The sequence below is a fragment of the Leptinotarsa decemlineata genome, unplaced genomic scaffold, assembly GCF_025532065.1.
Source record: "Leptinotarsa decemlineata unplaced genomic scaffold, Ldec_3_MD MMD2_tig00026294_RagTag_RagTag, whole genome shotgun sequence".
Taxonomy (NCBI): domain Eukaryota; kingdom Metazoa; phylum Arthropoda; class Insecta; order Coleoptera; family Chrysomelidae; genus Leptinotarsa; species Leptinotarsa decemlineata.
In genome coordinates this window covers 2748823-2768930 of record NW_027412674.1, presented here as the reverse complement: position 1 = coordinate 2768930, position 20108 = coordinate 2748823, and the positions used below count along the sequence as shown (strand labels likewise).

Sequence of the window (20108 nt, the reverse complement as noted above, 5' to 3'; positions counted from 1 at the left end):
AATGGTATATTTTTAGAAGAGACTAATTTTTGGGAAAGAAAGTTTTTGGCCTTATACTTCTCCATCTTGATACAAACAATGTGGGAATCTTCCAAAGAAAGGAAGAAAGAATTCCATTTGAAAAAAAATGACCTCTATACAAAGATGTGTAGATCATGCAAAGAAGTAACTTTCAGACACAAAGTGGAAGGAAAAGTCCTCTCGAAACAGCTATTTTCATATGAACATTGAATTATACGAAAGAAAAATACTTTCGAAACAAATACTTTTATATGCACGCTTAATTATAAGAAAAACACTTTTCTCTAATCCGTTTGTATTCCAAACATTCGTAATGGAATCATATATCATTCACAGGATTTCTACACAATATAATTAATGAAAAAAGTAAAATTTCACTCACGTGGAATAATATAATCCTCACTACTAGATATCCGATGTTTCGTCGTAAGATACTTGCCTTATCGGCTCTTCAGTAGCCAATACAGATAACATAAGAAAAAACACTCTGTTCGTTCATAACTACGACTTTTTGTCGCGGAATGGGTTGAATCCACTCATGTCATCTTTGTATAGTATTTTTTTTATTGATTGCTTTCTTCCTTTCTTTGGAAGATTCCTAGATTTTTTGTATCAAGATGGAGAAGTAGAAAGCCAATAACTTTCTTTCACGAAATCTAAATTTCTCCTCTTCTTGGTCCTCCAAAATATTCTTTATCATATTTTTATTTTTGTGAACAGTAACGGAGTTACTGGAAAACAAAAACTTGTTAGTGCATACTAATATTTCAGAACTTCACTCAAATTTAAATAGTAATACACCACAATAATCAACTTTCAAGTACAAACAATGATTATCAAAAACGGTCCACCTTTGTTAGGATTTTTGCTGAATATACATGAAAATGATTTCAGAAGAATTGAGAACCTTCTCCTTTTTTGAAATCAGTTAACAAGTTTCAAGTTCCTTATAGAAAATACAGCAATTTGTAGTCTACTTCAAATCAATCTCAGATTTTCATTCTTAGAGCTTTATTTGTGACACCAACAATTTGCCTTCCATCCGGTGTAAGCTTCTATAACAACCTTATTGGTGTTGAGTCTACCCTGGTGACAAATTGCACATAGTCTGAGCTTTTTTCTCTTTATATATTTCAGTTATACATGGTAAACTTGAAAACTATGAAATAAGACTGTTTTGAGAGTAGTTACTGTCCTTATTCATATTCTCTCTTGAAAATCATAATTAATGAATAATAAAATTTAGCAAACTGTATTATAAATTTGAATCGATATGTATTCTTTTTTATATATTACATTTGCAAATATTTAGTAAACCAGATAAGTGATTCATTTGAAAACCAACGGACACTAGCACACATTAGAATTTTCAGAATAGTATTCAATACCGAAGAGACTATTTATGTTCAAATTCATATTTTTTATATTCGATCATATAATTAGAGAAAGAATGTGCATACATTCAGGTTCAGATCAATCATAAAGCCCGTCTAGGCTATGGCCTACGCAGATTGGTAGGGGGCACAGATTCAATGTTTCAACAATTCAATTTAATAAATGAAAAAAAAATTAAACAGCTTAGTCGAGCTCAGTTTGATTTTCAACAGGGATTGCCAGCTTTTGCTTGTTACCCTGAAATGAAAATAACATACTTTCATTCAATTTCTATGTACTCGTTTACTTATTGTATTTTTTTGTATGAATAACTTTATATGCTTTTTCACCTCTTTTTTTTTATTTAGGATTATTTCCCCTGCACCAAACAAAATTCAACTTTCTGGTGGTTGTTATTAACAAAATTCATATTTTTATTGAAGTTTATTCTGTTAAAAAACCTCGAATTTTTCAATAATATCTGAAAATAGGTCCTTATTCATATTTTTCATTTTTATTCTTTTGTTAGTATATTATCATTTCACATAAGAGTCGGTTACAAATTATTGTATAATTTAACATAAGATTTCAAAGAAAAAGTGTCATGTCAAGAATATTTTCTTATTAGTCAGTGGGCTATGCTTGAAGATTGGCAGTAAACAAATCTAAACCAAGTACCTCGTCTAAAGTTATTACCTCGTACACTAGATGGAGTGACATTTAGTTGTTCGCTCCAACTCAGGAAGAGGAATGAAATACTATGAAAGAATTCAATCATGAAATATCATTGACTTTAGGTCGATGATGGCCACTATCTTACACTGACGAGTGGCTAATGAGCCCGAAAACGGTCTGCAAGTGTGCCCGTTCCAAAATTGAAGGTCGACTTTTTCAGTTGTATTGCCAATTGCATATGCAGGAAATTTTCTGTGAAGATTCCTGCACTGACGCCTGTCGAATATAATCCAACGCCCTTCGTGGTATTAGCCAGGGGAGTAGTTGTTTTCTGATAGGCGTCAGTACATTCAACCTACTCTGTAGGTATATCCGAGACTGGCTTGAACGTTTAAAGTTTATTTCTTTAGATTTATCTCAAGAATAATTCAAAATATTCGTAAACCATGTTTAGATAGATTTTTTTTATTGAATAAACTTTTTGATGGGATGTTTATCTAGAACATATGCACTACTCGTAATTTTTTCAGTGACTTATATTTTTTAATCATTTATGAAGTACTGCACAGTAGGAGGGTAAATGCTATATCAATTTTGATCTCTCACGACTGTTTTATTTTATGCCTGTTTACTTTAATGACAAATTTGCAAAACTTTTATTAGTGCGCACAGAAGGTGGCGACCTCCACTTTTTCCCGGCGACATACAGCAACTCCGTAAGCTGTTTGAGGACGCTGCCTCCTCATTGGGGTGAGCTGGTTACACACATGTACTTATAGCTTGCCTGCCTACAACTAACAACTAATATTTTCACTGTCGTGAAACTGCACAATTTTGCTTACTACAGCTTTGGACTTTTGGGGGTTTATGTATTTAAAATGTTATCATTGAAATTTAAACTTTGGTAAACCCCTCAAATTATTCTATGGGAAACGTAAAATCCTTTCGATAATTCAGAGGGGTAATTTTTCTGTTTAGTAGTTAGTTCAGAATGTGTAGTAGAAGCTTTTAACCTATTAACTTTAAGGCAGTCTTTTATTAAAATTCTCATTTTGTATTAGACTTTGGGTGCTTTGCAAGTGGTGCTTCATTGCTCTGAAAAATATCTTTAATCCTCCTCTTCAATATCATGTATGAAGTAAAAGTCATAAATTTACCTATAATAATATAAATATATGCTATTCCTTCCTTTGAATAAAAAGAATGCAACGCATATCCCATGGTGTATAAAGTTCATTGGATTATTTATGACACATCAGGAGTAATGAAGGTTCGTTACCAAAGTTATTCAATCTTTAACTTTGAGTTTACTCTTCTAAGCATAAAATCAAAACCAGTATAATATGAGAAGAAGAGGGAATAAAGTGTATTAATTTGGAGCTAACTCAAAAATGGAGTTCGATCTGATTGATATCAAGTTTCCGAATATGGTGCAGTTGTCAAGGGTTTCTGAGTTCCGTGATATTTCCCACTTCCATGTCTCCAAGAGTGACATCTTTGGGAACGAAAGTCAGATTTTTATTTGTTTTGGAAACTACACTTTGAGTCTTGCTTACGTTTAGGATTAGACCTTTGTTTCTGTACCACTTCTAAATATTCGTAATGTTACGTATTCTCCGTGAGTTTAACAATAATTGACTACACTATACATTTAAACTCAACTTTATTTCGCTGCTACATTGATAATACAACACAAATACTGTAACTGAAACCTTGGAATGATTCTCAAATGTCTATCGCCTTATTAGAACACTTCGTGAATTTCACTAGTTCGGACTTCCATTGTCTACTACCTATATAAAATGATTTGAAATCCCTGAAACAAGTAAAAAAGAATAATTAAAAAAGAATAGTTGAAAATAACAATTATATTAAGCAAGAATAAACCTGAAATGAAATGATAGTGAAATAACCTACAAGTAAAAATATAATAATTGAATAAATAAAAATTAAAGGAATGCAAAAAGAAGAAGAAAGAAAGAAAGAAAATAATAAAAAATAAAAAAGTATAGAGATTCCAAGTCACGTTAGTTCACGACGTTTCGATTGTTGGTATCTACAATCGTCTTCGGGTGATGACTGGACTGATTCCTCCGAGAGATGACTATTTTATAGGTCGTTGAAATACTTTCACTTTCTCTACTTTCCATTTTCCGCTTCACCGATTCCGTGAGAGATGACCGTTTTGGCGGGAGTTGGTCATTTTTCGTTTGATGATGGGTTTCCATATGTTTCGTATATCTACGCTGGCCTGGCTGAATACGTTGTTGGACAACATGTATGCGGCTTCCTTAAATTTTCTCCTGAACCAATGTTCCTCTCTGTGCAAGATCTCAGCTTGGGACCACTCGATGTTTTGTTGATGGGTCCAAACATGGTCTGCTATTTCTGATTTGCTGGTTTCTCCTCGCTGTGTGTGCTTCTTGTGCTCGGCAATGCGAACATTCAATGGCCTCTTAGTTTCACCAATATAGGATTTTCCGCACTCACAGGGTATCCGGTAAATGCAATTCTTGGAATCGCAGTCCGCGTTTGGGGGCCTGGTTTTCGTGAGGCTGCTACGGATAGTGTTACCGGATCTGAAACAGGTTCTAATGTTGTACTTGGAACCAATTCTTCTTATCCTCTCCGATAATCCTCTGATGTAGGGAAGTGCAAGCACTGGTTGTGACGGCTTCTCTTCCTTGCGAGGCTCCTGCTGTCTTTTAGCCAAAGTCTTTTCTACCATCGCTTTGGAGTATCCATTCCGCTGAAGATCATTTTTGATGATGTCTAGTTCCTTGTCGAGACCTTCCTTTGTATTACAGAGCCCAAAAGCACGGTCTAATAGAGTCTTGATGATTCCTCTTTTTGTCGATTGATGGTGGTTGGATTCGTGGTTCAGATACTGTCCCGTATGAGTGGGTTTTCGGTATACAGATGTTTCCCACTTAGTGTCGGTCCTCTTCACCAAAACATCTAAGAATGGCAATTCATTGTGGATTTCCTTCTCCATTTCCATCACTTTCACAATGGTCCTCTTCACCAAAACATCTAAGAATGGCAATTCATTGTGGATTTCCTTCTCCATTTCCATCACTTTCACAATGGAGAAGGAAATCCACAATGAATTGCCATTCTTAGATGTTTTGGTGAAGAGGACCGACACTAAGTGGGAAACATCTGTATACCGAAAACTCACTCATACGGGACAGTATCTGAACCACGAATCCAACCACCATCAATCGACAAAAAGAGGAATCATCAAGACTCTATTAGACCGTGCTTTTGGGCTCTGTAATACAAAGGAAGGTCTCGACAAGGAACTAGACATCATCAAAAATGATCTTCAGCGGAATGGATACTCCAAAGCGATGGTAGAAAAGACTTTGGCTAAAAGACAGCAGGAGCCTCGCAAGGAAGAGAAGCCGTCACAACCAGTGCTTGCACTTCCCTACATCAGAGGATTATCGGAGAGGATAAGAAGAATTGGTTCCAAGTACAACATTAGAACCTGTTTCAGATCCGGTAACACTATCCGTAGCAGCCTCACGAAAACCAGGCCCCCAAACGCGGACTGCGATTCCAAGAATTGCATTTACCGGATACCCTGTGAGTGCGGAAAATCCTATATTGGTGAAACTAAGAGGCCATTGAATGTTCGCATTGCCGAGCACAAGAAGCACACACAGCGAGGAGAAACCAGCAAATCAGAAATAGCAGACCATGTTTGGACCCATCAACACAACATCGAGTGGTCCCAAGCTGAGATCTTGCACAGAGAGGAACATTGGTTCAGGAGAAAATTTAAGGAAGCCGCATACATGTTGTCCAACAACGTATTCAGCCAGGCCAGCGTAGATATACGAAACATATGGAAACCCATCATCAAACGAAAAATGACCAACTCCCGCCAAAACGGTCATCTCTCACGGAATCCGTGAAGCGGAAAATGGAAAGTAGAGAAAGTGAAAGTATTTCAACGACCTATAAAATAGTCATCTCTCGGAGGAATCAGTCCAGTCATCACCCGAAGACGATTGTAGATACCAACAATCGAAACGTCGTGAACTAACGTGACTTGGAATCTCTATACTTTTTTATTTTTTATTATTTTCTTTCTTTCTTTCTTCTTTTTTTTGCATTCCTTTAATTTTTATTTATTCAATTATTATATTTTTACTTGTAGGTTATTTCACTATCATTTCATTTCAGGTTTATTGTTGCTTAATATAATTGTTATTTTCAACTATTCTTTTTTAATTATTCTTTTTTACTTGTTTCAGGGATTTCAAATCATTTTATATAGTAGACAATGGAAGTCCGAACTAGTGAAATTCATCACGAAACATTGTCAATCACCTTCAAACAAAGAACACTTCGTGCCACACTTTTAATTAAACTTCCACGATCTGCGTGTTGGTAGTTGTTGGTAGTTTATATATGGTAATGGAAGTCTCTGGAAGTCGCTGGAAGTCTCTCGAAGCGACGCGACATCTAGAATGATTGCGCAAGTCGAGTTGAGTGCGACATTGGCTAAGTCACAATCGATTGACGACGACCAGCGGCGGCTGGCGTTATTTTTTCCCAGTGGTTGATTTACATAAATAATATATGGTTCTTAGATTGATATCATTTTATGAACCTCTGTTCCTGATATAAGTAGATTGGTATCATCTGCATAATTTATTAAGTGGATGTTAGTATTATTTACAAAGATGGAAAGGTCGTTAAGGAAAATAATGAAAAGCAGAAGGCCCAAGATACCATCTTCAAGAACATCCGTGTTGTTTTTAAACATCACTTGTTGGCTTCAGTTTGAAATATATGACTAAATTCATGTCAATTGCGTTTCCACATGCTTCATAAAAGGATAATTTTGTTAAAAGTGAATTGCGTTTCAAACAATCATATGCTTTATAGGAGTTGCAGAAGTATTTGACGTAACAAAGGAGTTTTTTTTTTAATTCGAAAAGGCCGACAGCAAACTAATTTTACGGTAGTTTTCTAGTAGGTTACCATTGCCCTTCTTGCACAATAGGATTGAATTCTAAATTTCAAATTGCCAGGATATTTTCCTGTACAAAGTGAACGGTTTAGTATGTCACAGAGAAGTTTAAGCATTTGTGGTACACATTGAAGATGAAACGGTGGGAAACGCAAAATCTGTGAGACTTTTGTCTACCGATTCCTCATGCTTGATAAAACCACTGGAAGGAATAATAGGGTTCCAAAGGATGATAAGATCGACACCGAGAAGGAAGCTGAATGAGTACCTACTTCCCCAGAGCAAGACAGTTGGTAGGGCAAGAATTAGAAATGAGCACCAAGGAGAATGGGGTGCTAATCAGCCGCCTTTTGCTCTTGAAGAAATTTTGGCAACGGTAGGATGATAGAGAAATGAGAATAGGAAGGACATATCTGGTTCAAACGGAGGACACAAAAGAGAGCGTGAAAGAAATGGAATGAACGAGAATTAAAAAAAAATTAATTATAAATGGCAAGAGAATGGACACGGAGTAACTGGGAGACTCTTCCAAATATATTGTGGAACAGTCAGGTATGAAAAGATTGCTCTAACACGAAATGCCGTTCATTTTGACTCTACGAGATGGCAATTTCTATGGATATCTGGCCAGGTTCTGGAGAACGTGCACTTATAATAAATGTGTAGAGGGTGAAATAGATGGACAGAAGAGGGGTGAATAGGCCAGATAATAAATGGATTGCCATCGTCTACAAATGGATGGAATGTGTGGTGAAAGACGATTGATATAGAGAAAAGTGGTTGGGCTGGTGATCCACCGATCCGGCCAGCCAGATATAGATAAATAGTTATTAAGTAAGAGATTGTTATCACGGCAAACTAAGAATTATGTATATAGTGTGGCAATAAAGAGTTTGAGTTTTTACCGCTTCTTTTTCTCCCTTCAGAGATTCAGGCTACTGAAGTGTATGTTCATTGAAGGGTGTGGTGAAGCGGTGGAGTTGGTGTTCTTTTGGGAATGGAGGACCTACCTAGGAAGTTGTAGTTAGCTTTAGGACCATATCGCCATGCAAGCACCAGGAGATGGCAGTTTCAATGTCCAGTGCTTGCTAGATCCCCTTATAATTATTTATGTATGTTATAGACTGCCACTTAGAAAAAATAAAGGGACTCGAATTCAATTAGGAGAAATTACAATTGAATTTTTTGGACAATTTATTTTAATACCTGGTAAAGAGAATGTTGAAGCAATATTGCCTATTAAAATTCCTGCAAACAGAAATGCAGTTTTGGGAGTAGTATTTTTTTGTAACTCCATTCCATATATTTCAGAGATGACCAATGGTTCAAGAAATTCAACTGAAAAATACAAAGGTTCTGTTGAACATCCGAACCTGGTTTTGAAGTGCTTACCTACCCTAAAAGTTTTTACTAAATGTATATATTGTAATACAATGGAATGCGTCAATTGAAGGTTACTGGTTGTTGTTTCCTATAGCCAAGCGGTTCCTTTGCAAGTGTTTTACTAATTTCTAAAAAAGAAATGGACACATATTTTTTATGTCTGATTTGTATTTTATGAGATTCCTTATTCATCTGACGATCAATGATAAAAAGTTTAGAAAAAGGAACTAATGTTGAAAAAATTGAAGTTTCACCTGGGGGAAAATAATTGACGTAAGTTGCATCTTTGCATATTTCAAAATCCAACAAAATTGACGCTTCCCTTTTACCTTTTACGATAACATCTCTCCTCAAATTCAGAAAATTATTCACAGTTTATGATTCAATATATTTATGTAGGTTATTTCTTCAAGGAATATCATTGATTTGTGAAAGTTGATTCATTAAAGTCATACGAATTCATAGTAAACAAATTCGAGGTGTTCAAAATCGCATAAAGTTGCAATGAGATGTATCAGGATAAGTTACATACGATTTGACATACATAAAGTGAAACTGAAGTATTCGCATTCATTATCAATAGGCGGGTGACATATACGGAGAAATAGAAAAGGATCACTTTCGGAATTACCGCCAAATATTAGTTAATCTATTGTCCTTATCGTTCATGTATTTCACTAGAAATGTCTACATTTTTCAAAATGTAACTTCTACTTCATATCGTTATCAAGATTCCAGAATGAAGAAACAGTAAAAAAAATAAATTTGTGGATTGAAATAAATTTTTGAATATACTTCTGGCGTAGAATAAATCCAAAATAAGCACTCCTCTCAAACACCAGAACTGCAACACTCTTTCCGACGTGCATTTTACCAATCAAGTTGTCGTCTAACAGTAGACGTCTCCTGGTTGATGGAACTCGCGTCGAGAAGAGTGTTGCAGTTCTGGTATTTGAGAGAATTGCTTGTTTTGGATATTTTCAATACTCTAGAAAAGCTTAGTTAAGGTATGGCCAAGATGAGATTTTAATTTTGAATACTCAATAGAGTAAAGTTCTCAGCTTGAACGTTCTGAAACTGTTTTCAGTGACAATTTTTCGGAAAAGATTGAAGTTGAACGTAGTCAATCCACCTGAAAAGGTGGATTTTTTTTGATACATTTTCTTACATCATCGTTTTCACGTCATAGTGTATTTTAACCTTGAAATATATTTTTGGCACACTCCTCGAATTCATATTCAGTTAACCTTGAAAAAAATTATTATCTGAAAATAAATGTTTTCCCAATATCCCGATATAAATCGTGTAAGACTATCTTGGATAAAGTGATTCATATTTTTGTACCATATAATGGTAGTACTATTGGAAGCAAATGGAAAATTACATCTTTTTCATTTGTTTGAAAGTGATTGACGATGTTTCATGGTGAATTTTACTAGTTCGGACTTCCATTGTCTAATATGGTTCGAAATGTATGATAGAACAGAATAAATAACTGAAATTTCAATTATATACAAGCAATAAAATGTGAAATAAAAATACAATAAGACTAATACAATAAAATAATCTAGATAAAAGATGAAAATGACCACAATGTGAAAAGAAATGAAAAAAAAAAACAAAAAATACAAATGAGCAAAAAATTTAAAAAATGAATAAACAAAAAAAAATTAAAAGCGTTCAAACCAAGTTACTACACAACATTTCGAGTTTTAGTATCCACAATAGATGACTATTTATAGGTGATTCGAGCGCTTTCATCCATTTCCTCTTTCCTCTCTCCGCTTCACCGGTTTGGCGGGAGTTGACCGTTTTCCTTTTGATTACAGGTTTCCATATGTTGCGTATCAAGACTATGTGTCACTACCAATTTCTGTCAAAACTATAGAGAACCCACTCTGTGAATGCCTAGCGATCTATAAAAGGCTTGAATGCAAAAAACTCCTAGAGAATTGATCAACTTCTTTAGAAATCCGGGTCAGAATAATATGAGCAAAACACAGTATGTGTCGTATTGCTAGAAAAAATTACAAACCACTACAATTCATATTTTCAATTTTTATTTATGGCATGTGACAGAAAGATACAAAATTATTGAACAAAATAGTATACCTATGTTACATTACATCTTGCTTAAGCTGTGAATCTATATGGAATTCAAAATGATTAATAACCCCTTGGTGTAGATTCAGCTAACTAAATACATGAACATTGTTTATCTCAATTTACATGAAGCCAGTCAAGGTCGTTCCAATTCTGAAAAATGATGATCCACAATAGGTTAGTAATTATCATTCCATAACCAACGTGTACATAACATGTACACAAAAACAACAAATACTCAAAAACAATATTTAATTTTTCGATATTCAGATGATTCTCAGGAATGTAAGAGTCTTATTTTTTATTTTTCAGTAAGTGAAAATAAATTGCTGTACAGCTTTGGTGAAATTTCATGTATATATATGAAATTTCATGTCAAACTGCTGGAAAATAATTCCATGAAAATCAAAAGATAAATGGATAAGTACTATTCTGATCACTCCCACATTTACCTCAATTTAAGAGCCACCGGTAGACAGCTGTTTCAGCCTATTAGGCATCGTCAGTACCGGGCAGGCGGTCCTCGACTGAAGACAAAATGTGAATAACCAAGAAAAGTACTAAAGAAAAGTAACTGGGTAAACCCAAGCGAGACATAAGTGGAACCACCTATTGGTGTGACACCCAAGTCAAGTTTCCAAGTTTTTATGTCAGTGTTGGTGGTTTGACCAATCAATCGACAACTTCGGTAGCAGAAATTTGGGAAGCTATTCTGGAATGCCATCGGAAATCGAATCCACATGTTTTTGGAATTGATATGAAATCGAGAAAGGTTAATGCAGTCATTTATTGTGTCATGCCGTATAAATGCATGAAATTAGGATTCAAAATCATTCATTTTTGTTTGTTGATCTTACGTTTACCACCATATATAAGCCAAGTAATTTCTAGTCATTAATAAATAAACTACCGTTTTTGATATGAAAAAATAATATCTCTAAAGACGTATATAGACATAAAGTTGTTTTTTTCTTTGATATTGTTGCATTTCTTTTGTACGGCGTTTAGTTAGGAAATATCCCAATCGTAATTAGTATCTGAATTAGTAAAAGCAAATTAACTTTCATCATGGCTTATTGTTTTCACTTATCCAAAATTTTCACGTGCACCACCTACAACGAACGTCATAAGGCTGAAACTCATTTTCTACTTCAGGACTATTAAATCATACATTTTGGAAACCCCTAAAATTGCGTGATCTGTTATTATGATATTTGAAACACAATCGTTAACCTTCATGAGATCCAATGTTCAAAATTCAGCTCATTATTTTGTATTATCTGGGATACCTACTTACCAACTACAAATGTGATAGTGTTTATCATAATTCTTGTTTGGTGAACACGTTGTGGCTGAAAGTTCCTCCGCTATAACATATGAATCGGTATCATGTATGGCCTTTTAAGGAAATAATGAAAATAAGATTTATGAATTATCCATTGGTAAATGGTTTTAATCCTACATAAAGCGAATTCAATCAATGTTCCTTCATTAATAATTTAAGTTCAACTATTTAAGTATTACAAGTATAGAATTTTCAAATATTTATAACGACTATCATTCGAAAACGTTTCACTTTACAATATTGTAATAAGTAATACGAAGGCGTAGAGTGGCCACAAATTCTTTTGGGAAAAAAATCGATACATTTCAAGTTTATAGTCGAAATTCAACCAAATGTCTTGGAAGAACTGGCCGTTTTAGTATGGCCCGACTACCATCGACTTCGTGCTTCACGAAAACAATATTAGTAAATATAATTTGATAATTTTAAGTTGATATGAAGTTGATCAGGTCAGTGTAGCTGTTCCCCGCGACTTTCATCTCATGGGCTTCAGTTCTTTGGTTTTCCCGTATTTCTAACAGCATTAGTTTTTATTTACTTGTCTAGTTTCGATTTTTTAAATAATGGTTTGATGTAATTCCTTGAATTAATATAACTTTTTTATATGTGAGGCGATTTGAATAAATCAAACGTTTAATGTTAAGTGGAGCTCATCACACCACATTGACACCAAAATCGATTGAGCAGTTTCCGAAATTAGCGTGGACAAACGCACAGATGCGTTGATAATTTTGGGACAATTTTTTGAAATAGTTTTGAGTCCGGAGACTTTCCGGTTATGACGGAAACAGATTATAACTGCCCAATTTTGAATGGAATATTCTGTATTGAATTTAGGATTTATATTTTACATTGAATTCTAGATATCGAATGGCCCATCGAAAACTAATCGCAAGGTATCGTAGGATGGAAAAGAACGTTTCAGCAAAATCAAAAAGCATGTCAAGGGGTGTCATCCCTAATTTTTTTCGAATAGAAATGAGGATCCCAAAAATTATCTTTCATAAAAATATACCCAATTCAAACAAGATTCCTATGGCTGGGATTTAATCAAATAAGCGAATGAAAGTTATTCACGTACTGTCGTCGAAGACATGAGAGGATTTAAATCATTTTGTGACCTAAAGTCATAATTTTATGAACGAATTGAGTGTTTTTTTCTTATAATGTTATCCGCATTTGGTACTGAAGCACTAATAAGGCAAGTGTCATACGGCGAAACATCGGATGTGTAGCAGTGAGCATGACAGTGTTCCATGTAAGTGAAATTTTACTTCTTTCATTTATTACATTGTGTAGGAATCCTGTGAATGATATCTGATTCGATTCCATAGTGAATGTTTGGAATACAAACGGAATAGAGAAAAGTATTTTTCGTATAACTCAGCGTCCATATAAAAGTATTTGTTTCGAAATTATTTTTCTTTCGTGTAATTCAATGTTTATATGAAAATAGCTGTTTGTGCCTTAAAGTTACTTCTTTGCATGATCTACAAATCTTTGTATAGGGTTACTTTTTTGAAATCGATTGCTTCATTCCTTTGGAAGATCTCCACATTTTTTGTATCAATATGGAGAAGTAGAAAGCCAAAACCTTTATTTCTCAAGGATCAAGGTATACCTCATTAAAAATGTTTACTCCTTATTATACTTTGGTGCTTATTTTTGGAAGAGTTCTGAACGTACGTACAATGATACATATTATCTTGAAACTGTTATCGTACATTCTCGAACATTTTCGGTTTCACTTCGCATTAGTCATCGCATCGCAGATCTTTTAATGTGGTTGGTGCAAATCTGTAAACTTTGCCCTCACACAAAAATCTAAATTGGGTGACTAAATTGGGTAACCAAAGGCGCCAGCTAGGCCACCTATATGGGGTCACTCAATTACATTCTTTAGTCCTATATAGCGTCCTGGAAATAATAAATAATGGTGCATAATTTGTGGGCAAAGCGAATGAAGTCGTCTGTCCTGTTGGAAAATTAGTTTCTGTTCGTTGTGCGTATGGTCCTTTTCTGTGATAGCTGTTGGAGCTGGGCCGGAAAGAGAAAAGGACATATAAGGTTTGATCTGGTTCTACGAAATTCAGGTTCTAGGACGCCAGGATCATGCGCAGTTGATACAGAGCGTTCTGGTTTATTGAGGATAAGTTCGGATTGATGAATCCTCTGTTCTGGTTTCCACTTGCGCCGCTGCTAAATGATCTTAAACTATCTTGAACTGTCCCGAATCGTTCTTGCTCTCGAGGCTGAACTGTTGAGAATTGTTCCCGGTGCTCATGCGCATTCATGTGGAAATTTGTTTGGGCTATTTTCTAGGATGTTTTTTTATTTATTTGATGTAAATAATTGATGATTGAGGTTAGATAACATTTGAACTGACTACAGGGATACGCTACATAACAAAATAGACATGAAATACATACGATAGGAGGCACAGTGGTCTTCTCAAAATGTGTTCTGGTTTGATCGTGTCCGAAACTATTTCGGACTGTTTGAGATTTTTTGTTTGTACGCATCATGTCTTGCGCAGTTTCTAAACAGTATCGGATGTTAGAACCAGAACAAACCTATTATGGAATTACTAAAAACATCATCCCATGCATTTAAGTTTTTGGGGTTGTGTATGTATCTCGTGAAAACAATGATTTTTGCGATTCACTAAATCATTCAAGAAAAATATTAAAACTGAATATTCAAATTTGATTATTGTATCGAGTAGTTTGTAAAACAAGAAACAACTCGTGAACTCGGTTATTATCACACTTTTTTCTACCATGCCTTCTTTCAAGAATTCAATTTCTCAGTTTCATAACGATATATAATATTCCAGGTGTTGTCCTGTTTTTCTTGAATTAAAAAATTAATCGTTACTTTCGCATCGTACCCCATGTGGAAATAACCTTTAATCAAGCTAAAACGCTCGAGTGGCTACAAATTGCGCTGTTATTTTTGACGGAGAAACTACTCTTTCAGTGCCATATGGCAAAATTCCGGATATTCTTTATGGTACAGTGTGTCGTACAAGGGGAATAAATTTCACGGTACTTTTAATCACCATCTTGTTTTTTCGTTTATCGTTATAACGAATAGAAATTGAAATCTTTACGAAATGTTGTGGTAGTGATCTCCACAACCTTCAAACAGTGGGGCGATAGGGCTCGGGTTTTTATTTCGAAAGAATCATTCAGGTACTCGAAAGAAGATATTGATATTTTATTCAAAAATCGAAATTATATAATTAGTGATATATAATGAGAAGCGATTATGCGTTACGGTAACCAAGTTAGGATATCAGCTGGCTATTGTGTAGTAAAATACGTGTTAAAAAATGCTTAGTGAAAATCTCACAATGAAGTGATGTTTAAATATTTTTTGTAAGTGTCCATATTTTAAAAGTTTGAATTATTTTCGACTGTAATATCCATATCCATCTTTTGACTAAGAGTACAATTGCCGTATGACACTGTCAACATATCGAGTATTTTTGAGCTCTTAATTCAATTTTCTATGCGTTTTTGATTAGTTACATTTGGATTAACTCCAACTGAATATTTGGTATTATAGTACTCTAGTAACTGCCACTTTTAAACTTTTTGTCTTTGTTTTAACTGAAGAGGCTGTTCAAGAAAGTAAACAGAAGAATAATTGATCAGTGCTGAATGACAGGATGAAAACTTAAAAAAATCAATCAACATATGTTAATTCACAAAATTATAAAACTATTTGACACTTTTTGAACACTTATTATTCATCTTTATTATACTGATCAACTAACAGTTCTTAAAAAATTGACTCAACTTCAAGATAACATTTTTGAAATACTGATAATCTGTCATTTTTTTAATGGTATTTTATTAATCATTGGGTAGGTACTAAGTTTCGAGAACATAAATGTCTGAGTCTGATGTATTCATACCAATCTCGCTACAGCTCTACTAAATTTTGCTCTATAACACTATATATAACTGTAAGTTTTGTATATATTCTAGATTTCAAACAATTTTTCATTGATTAAAAAAGTGATGTACATCCCAGTTCAAACTTAACTATTAACAAAATACGTAAATGAAAGTGAAATAAAAACTTAATTTATAAAGCTTTCATTATTATTATTATTAATTCAGGAAGAGTAATAAGTATTTTCGTTTAAATTTAGCGCAAGTAGAACTCATTTGAAAATATTCATTGAAAATTATCAGTAATATGTAATATCAAAAATTCACTTTCTATTGATTCCGAAATATTCAACATCGAACTTCATTAATAATGGCAAAAATTAAAAATTCAATAATACCGTACATGTTACCTTCTTTGAAGTATATCACGTTCGAACAGATATCTTTTCATACTTGATGGAAATTTAGTTGAAATAACTACAAAGTGGTCCTTCTTTAATTGTAATTCCTTCTTTCCTAAAAAATCTTTTTACTCGTGTACAGGCCAGCCAATTTTCAAAGTTCCCGGTTCCCGGCAGCGCATTCCAGCGAGGTTCGGGGTTTGGTTGAGCGTATTATAAGAAACCACCCACCAATCGAGTGACCGTGGTGATTAGTAATCTTTTCCTTGGTATACGAAGTAATTGCTTCGGTTGAGAATTTAGAATTATAATTTTCTAATAAATACTTTCATTTTTCATTATAATAGATCACCTAAAAGAAGATTTCTAATAACCATTGTAACTTGAAGGCAACATTAGTATCGGTGTGAATTTTCGTCAAACGTTATCAAACACTTTCAAAACGCTAAACATATTGGAAAGAGTATGGGCGTCATAAAACCTGATTCAAGGAATCGTGTAAATATCCGCTTTAAGTGGGTAGTAATTTAGTAACATGAAAATTTCCTAATGGATCATAATATTGATTTTATTTTAAAATGATCCCTAATTAATTGGGATAAGATTTCTCTGCTTACTTGCCTCAATAGGGAGAACGCGAGTGAAAAATGAAATTAGACGGAAAAATATTTAGGTTAATCAGTCAGTAGACCCTAAGCAAGAAATAGCTACTTGGTTTCATTTAGGAAAAGGTAAAATAATAATTCCTGGAGCATTTTCATTTTTTGACTGACTATAAATATGGCGATACATCGTCGAAATAAAATGGCGGTAGAAAAAGTATTCCTGCCATTAGGCAGGAAATAAATAATAGAAATAAATAATAGAATGAATATTACTGGAGTTCTTTCCCAACACCAAATCGTTATTTTTAACACCTCGACAAGTGTTTCGATCACCAAGTGATCATCTTCAAGTGGAAGATTAAACTGGAAACTTTCCTAAGCTAATGCTATTTTTGCTATGCAGGTATACTATACAGGTAAACCATACAGGTATACCACCCTAATGAATATTTTTTATCCGTATGTATGGTTTACCTGTATAGTATACCTACATAGCATAAATAGCGTTAGCTTAAGAAAGTTTCCAGTTTAATATTCCTCTTGAAGATGATCACTTGGTGATCGAAACACGTGTCGAGGTGTTAAAAATAACGATTTGGTGTTGGGAAAGAACTCCAGTAATATTCATTACTACACCAAACGTTCCCAACAGTGCATCATAAGTAAATAAATAATAGTTTGAAAAGTAAAAAAAAACACGTTTTGATAGCAACACAAACTAAAAAATAATTTGAAACCACTTTAAAATTGTGGCTTGATGTAACTGATGTCTTTCAATAGGTCTGAAATCAGCATAAATCTATCTACAAAGAAATCAATTTTGTTGTAAAAAAGTGTGGGGTGCTAAATATCCATTATTATAAGTACTTGGTTAGGAGCTGTTTTCCAGATTGGCACTCCCACGCTTTTTTACAACAAAATTAATTATTTCGTAAATAGATTTATTCTGATTTCAGACTTATTGAAAGTCATTAGTTACATCAAGCCATAGGAGTTATTATCGATGTTGAACACAAGTTTTTTACACTATCATTCATTTTCCACTTTTAGTTTGTCTTGCTATTTCAATATTTATTATAAAATATATATAATATAAATATATACGCATGCATAGACAGTGTGGTTGTCTCACTTGCTCTCACACAGAAATAGTGTGAGGAAATTATTTAATCCTGGCAATCCTAATCAGTATAATGAGTTAAACAATTATTGTATTGTTACCAATTTTTGATGAGTGTACAAAGTTACATCTGTCCATTTAAAGTTAGTAAAAATCGAGTCCAAAGGAGTCGGTGACAAACAAACAAACAAACATACAAGTGAAGCCGATATGGCCGTGTTAAAAATAAGATCAAACGTCTGACAGTTCGTTTTGATTTGATACTTTTTTTTCGCATCTAAATAAAAGTGGGTGTAATTTTTTTTCAAAGCCAGAAGATGATGAAGAAATTGGCCGCTAAAACAGAGTTTCACATCGCTGAAACGCTTCTTCTGGGCAGTGATAAAACTGACAGCCAAGAAATTAACATCTATGTGTCATTAATAAAAATCAATTCAAATGAGAAAATTTCAGAAAATAATCTTAAAGAAGAATACTCGATCTAAAAATTTTCTCAGTTGTTTTTCAAAATGATTTTTTTTGAGAAAAAAGCGTTTTGACTTCCTAGTTCCGAAGGAAGGAAGACAGCAATTAAGTTAAAAATAAACTATTACAAAGATATTTAGATCATGTATCAATTTGTTCCACATTTGTTGTATAAAAATGGAGAAGTGGAAAGCCAAAAAAATGTTTTCCATGAAAACTAATCTCTTCTAAAAAAGATATTTTGAAGACTTGTATTAGTTTTTAAAATTCCATCTGATTTAATTTTTCTATTTGATAATTGCACGCCAACGAATACATTTCAATCATAGTTGATTGGCCAGACATTCAGAAGTCAGTCCACGACAACATACTGAAAAAAGACTCCTGTAACGGTAATTATCTTTCAACCTAGAGAACTCGATTAGGATTAATCATTAATATATCACACATAAATAATCGTTGAACGCTGAGCATTGTTCTTGTCTTACTTTCCCCTTTCCGTTTCCGATTTCTACACGCTGCTCTTCATTGAGTGCTGGGCAACGAAGCGTCAGAATCTTATGCAACTAAAGTAGATATACTTTTTTATGTGCACGTAACATTGTCTACACGTATTGGTTCATCGTCGATTGTAGAAAGTTTATAAGCTATTTGATTAGCTTATGTATCATACTGTACTGCAGATTTGAATCGTATCTAACGCATTTCATTCGTTTTTTGTTGTAGTTCGATGTCTGTTCAAAAATGAGGTAGATTTTTATTTTCCTCAAAAAATATTCATTTAATTATTAAATTATTTTGTACCCTTCAAAGTATTCCCTCTTAGATATAATACACTACTGCCAGCGTTTTTTCCAATCCTCAAAGCAGTTCTGATATGCATTTTTGGTTTCATCCCCTCAGCGATTCGGTTTCATCCCCTCAATCGTCGCAAAACTCCGTCCTTTCATGGGTCTCTTCAACCTTGGGAACAGAAAAAAGTCGCAGGAGGGCAAATCTGGTGAATATTGTGGCTGAGGATTGATTACGGTGTTGTTTTTGGTAAAAAAATTACGACCAAGCAATGACATTATCTTGATGCAAAAGCTATGAATTGTTTTTTCACAATACCGGACGTTTTCTTCATATTGCTTCTAGCAACTGGCGCATAACTTCAAAATGATACTTCTTATTGACCGTGCGACCATCTGGCAAAAACTGCTGATGACTAGGTATGCCATGATAATCGTAGGAGTGAGCAAACTCTTGACATTTGATCAAGCATGGCGTTCTTTTTACACGCTTTATATTAGCTTCACCTGTAAGTATTTATGTTTGTTTGTAACTCTTCTTTCCCGTTTGAATGCTAAGGATCTGTATTTGAACAAGTTATCGACATTATTGCTTGATCTATTGGCGGGCAGATGGCGCTGTACATCACCTCCTTGATATAATTCGAACTCACTCTACATGTATTACTTCATTTGAAAAAAGTATTTTTAAACACGCTTTTATTAGCTTCACCTGTATGTATGAATGTATGTATGTATGTATGTATGTATTTTTGTTTCTAACTCTCAAGCTCGGGATCTGTATTTGACAGAATTATCGACAGTATTGCTTGATCTATTCGAGGATAGATGGCGCTATACGTAGCCTCCTTGATATAATTCGAACTCACTTTACATGTATTTCTTCATTTGAAAAAAGTATTTTTTTTATTAACACGCGCGCCTGCTCCCTTATTT

General features: G+C 34.0%; 1 protein-coding gene across 9 annotated transcripts in view; it reads left to right on the top strand.

Moving 5' to 3' along the window:
- The window catches only part of RhoGAP19D (Rho GTPase activating protein at 19D), a 521267-nt gene that overhangs the window by 425617 nt on the left and 75542 nt on the right, over positions 1–20108 (top strand). For 8 of the 9 annotated variants that reach the window (XM_074180175.1, XM_074180173.1, XM_074180178.1 and 5 more), the window contains one exon: positions 2734–2820. The exons of the other annotated variant lie outside the window; for it this stretch is intronic. In XM_074180175.1, the coding sequence (XP_074036276.1) occupies positions 2734–2820 (87 nt within the window). The remainder of the gene's footprint in view (positions 1–2733; positions 2821–20108) is intronic. 9 annotated transcript variants of the gene reach the window in all.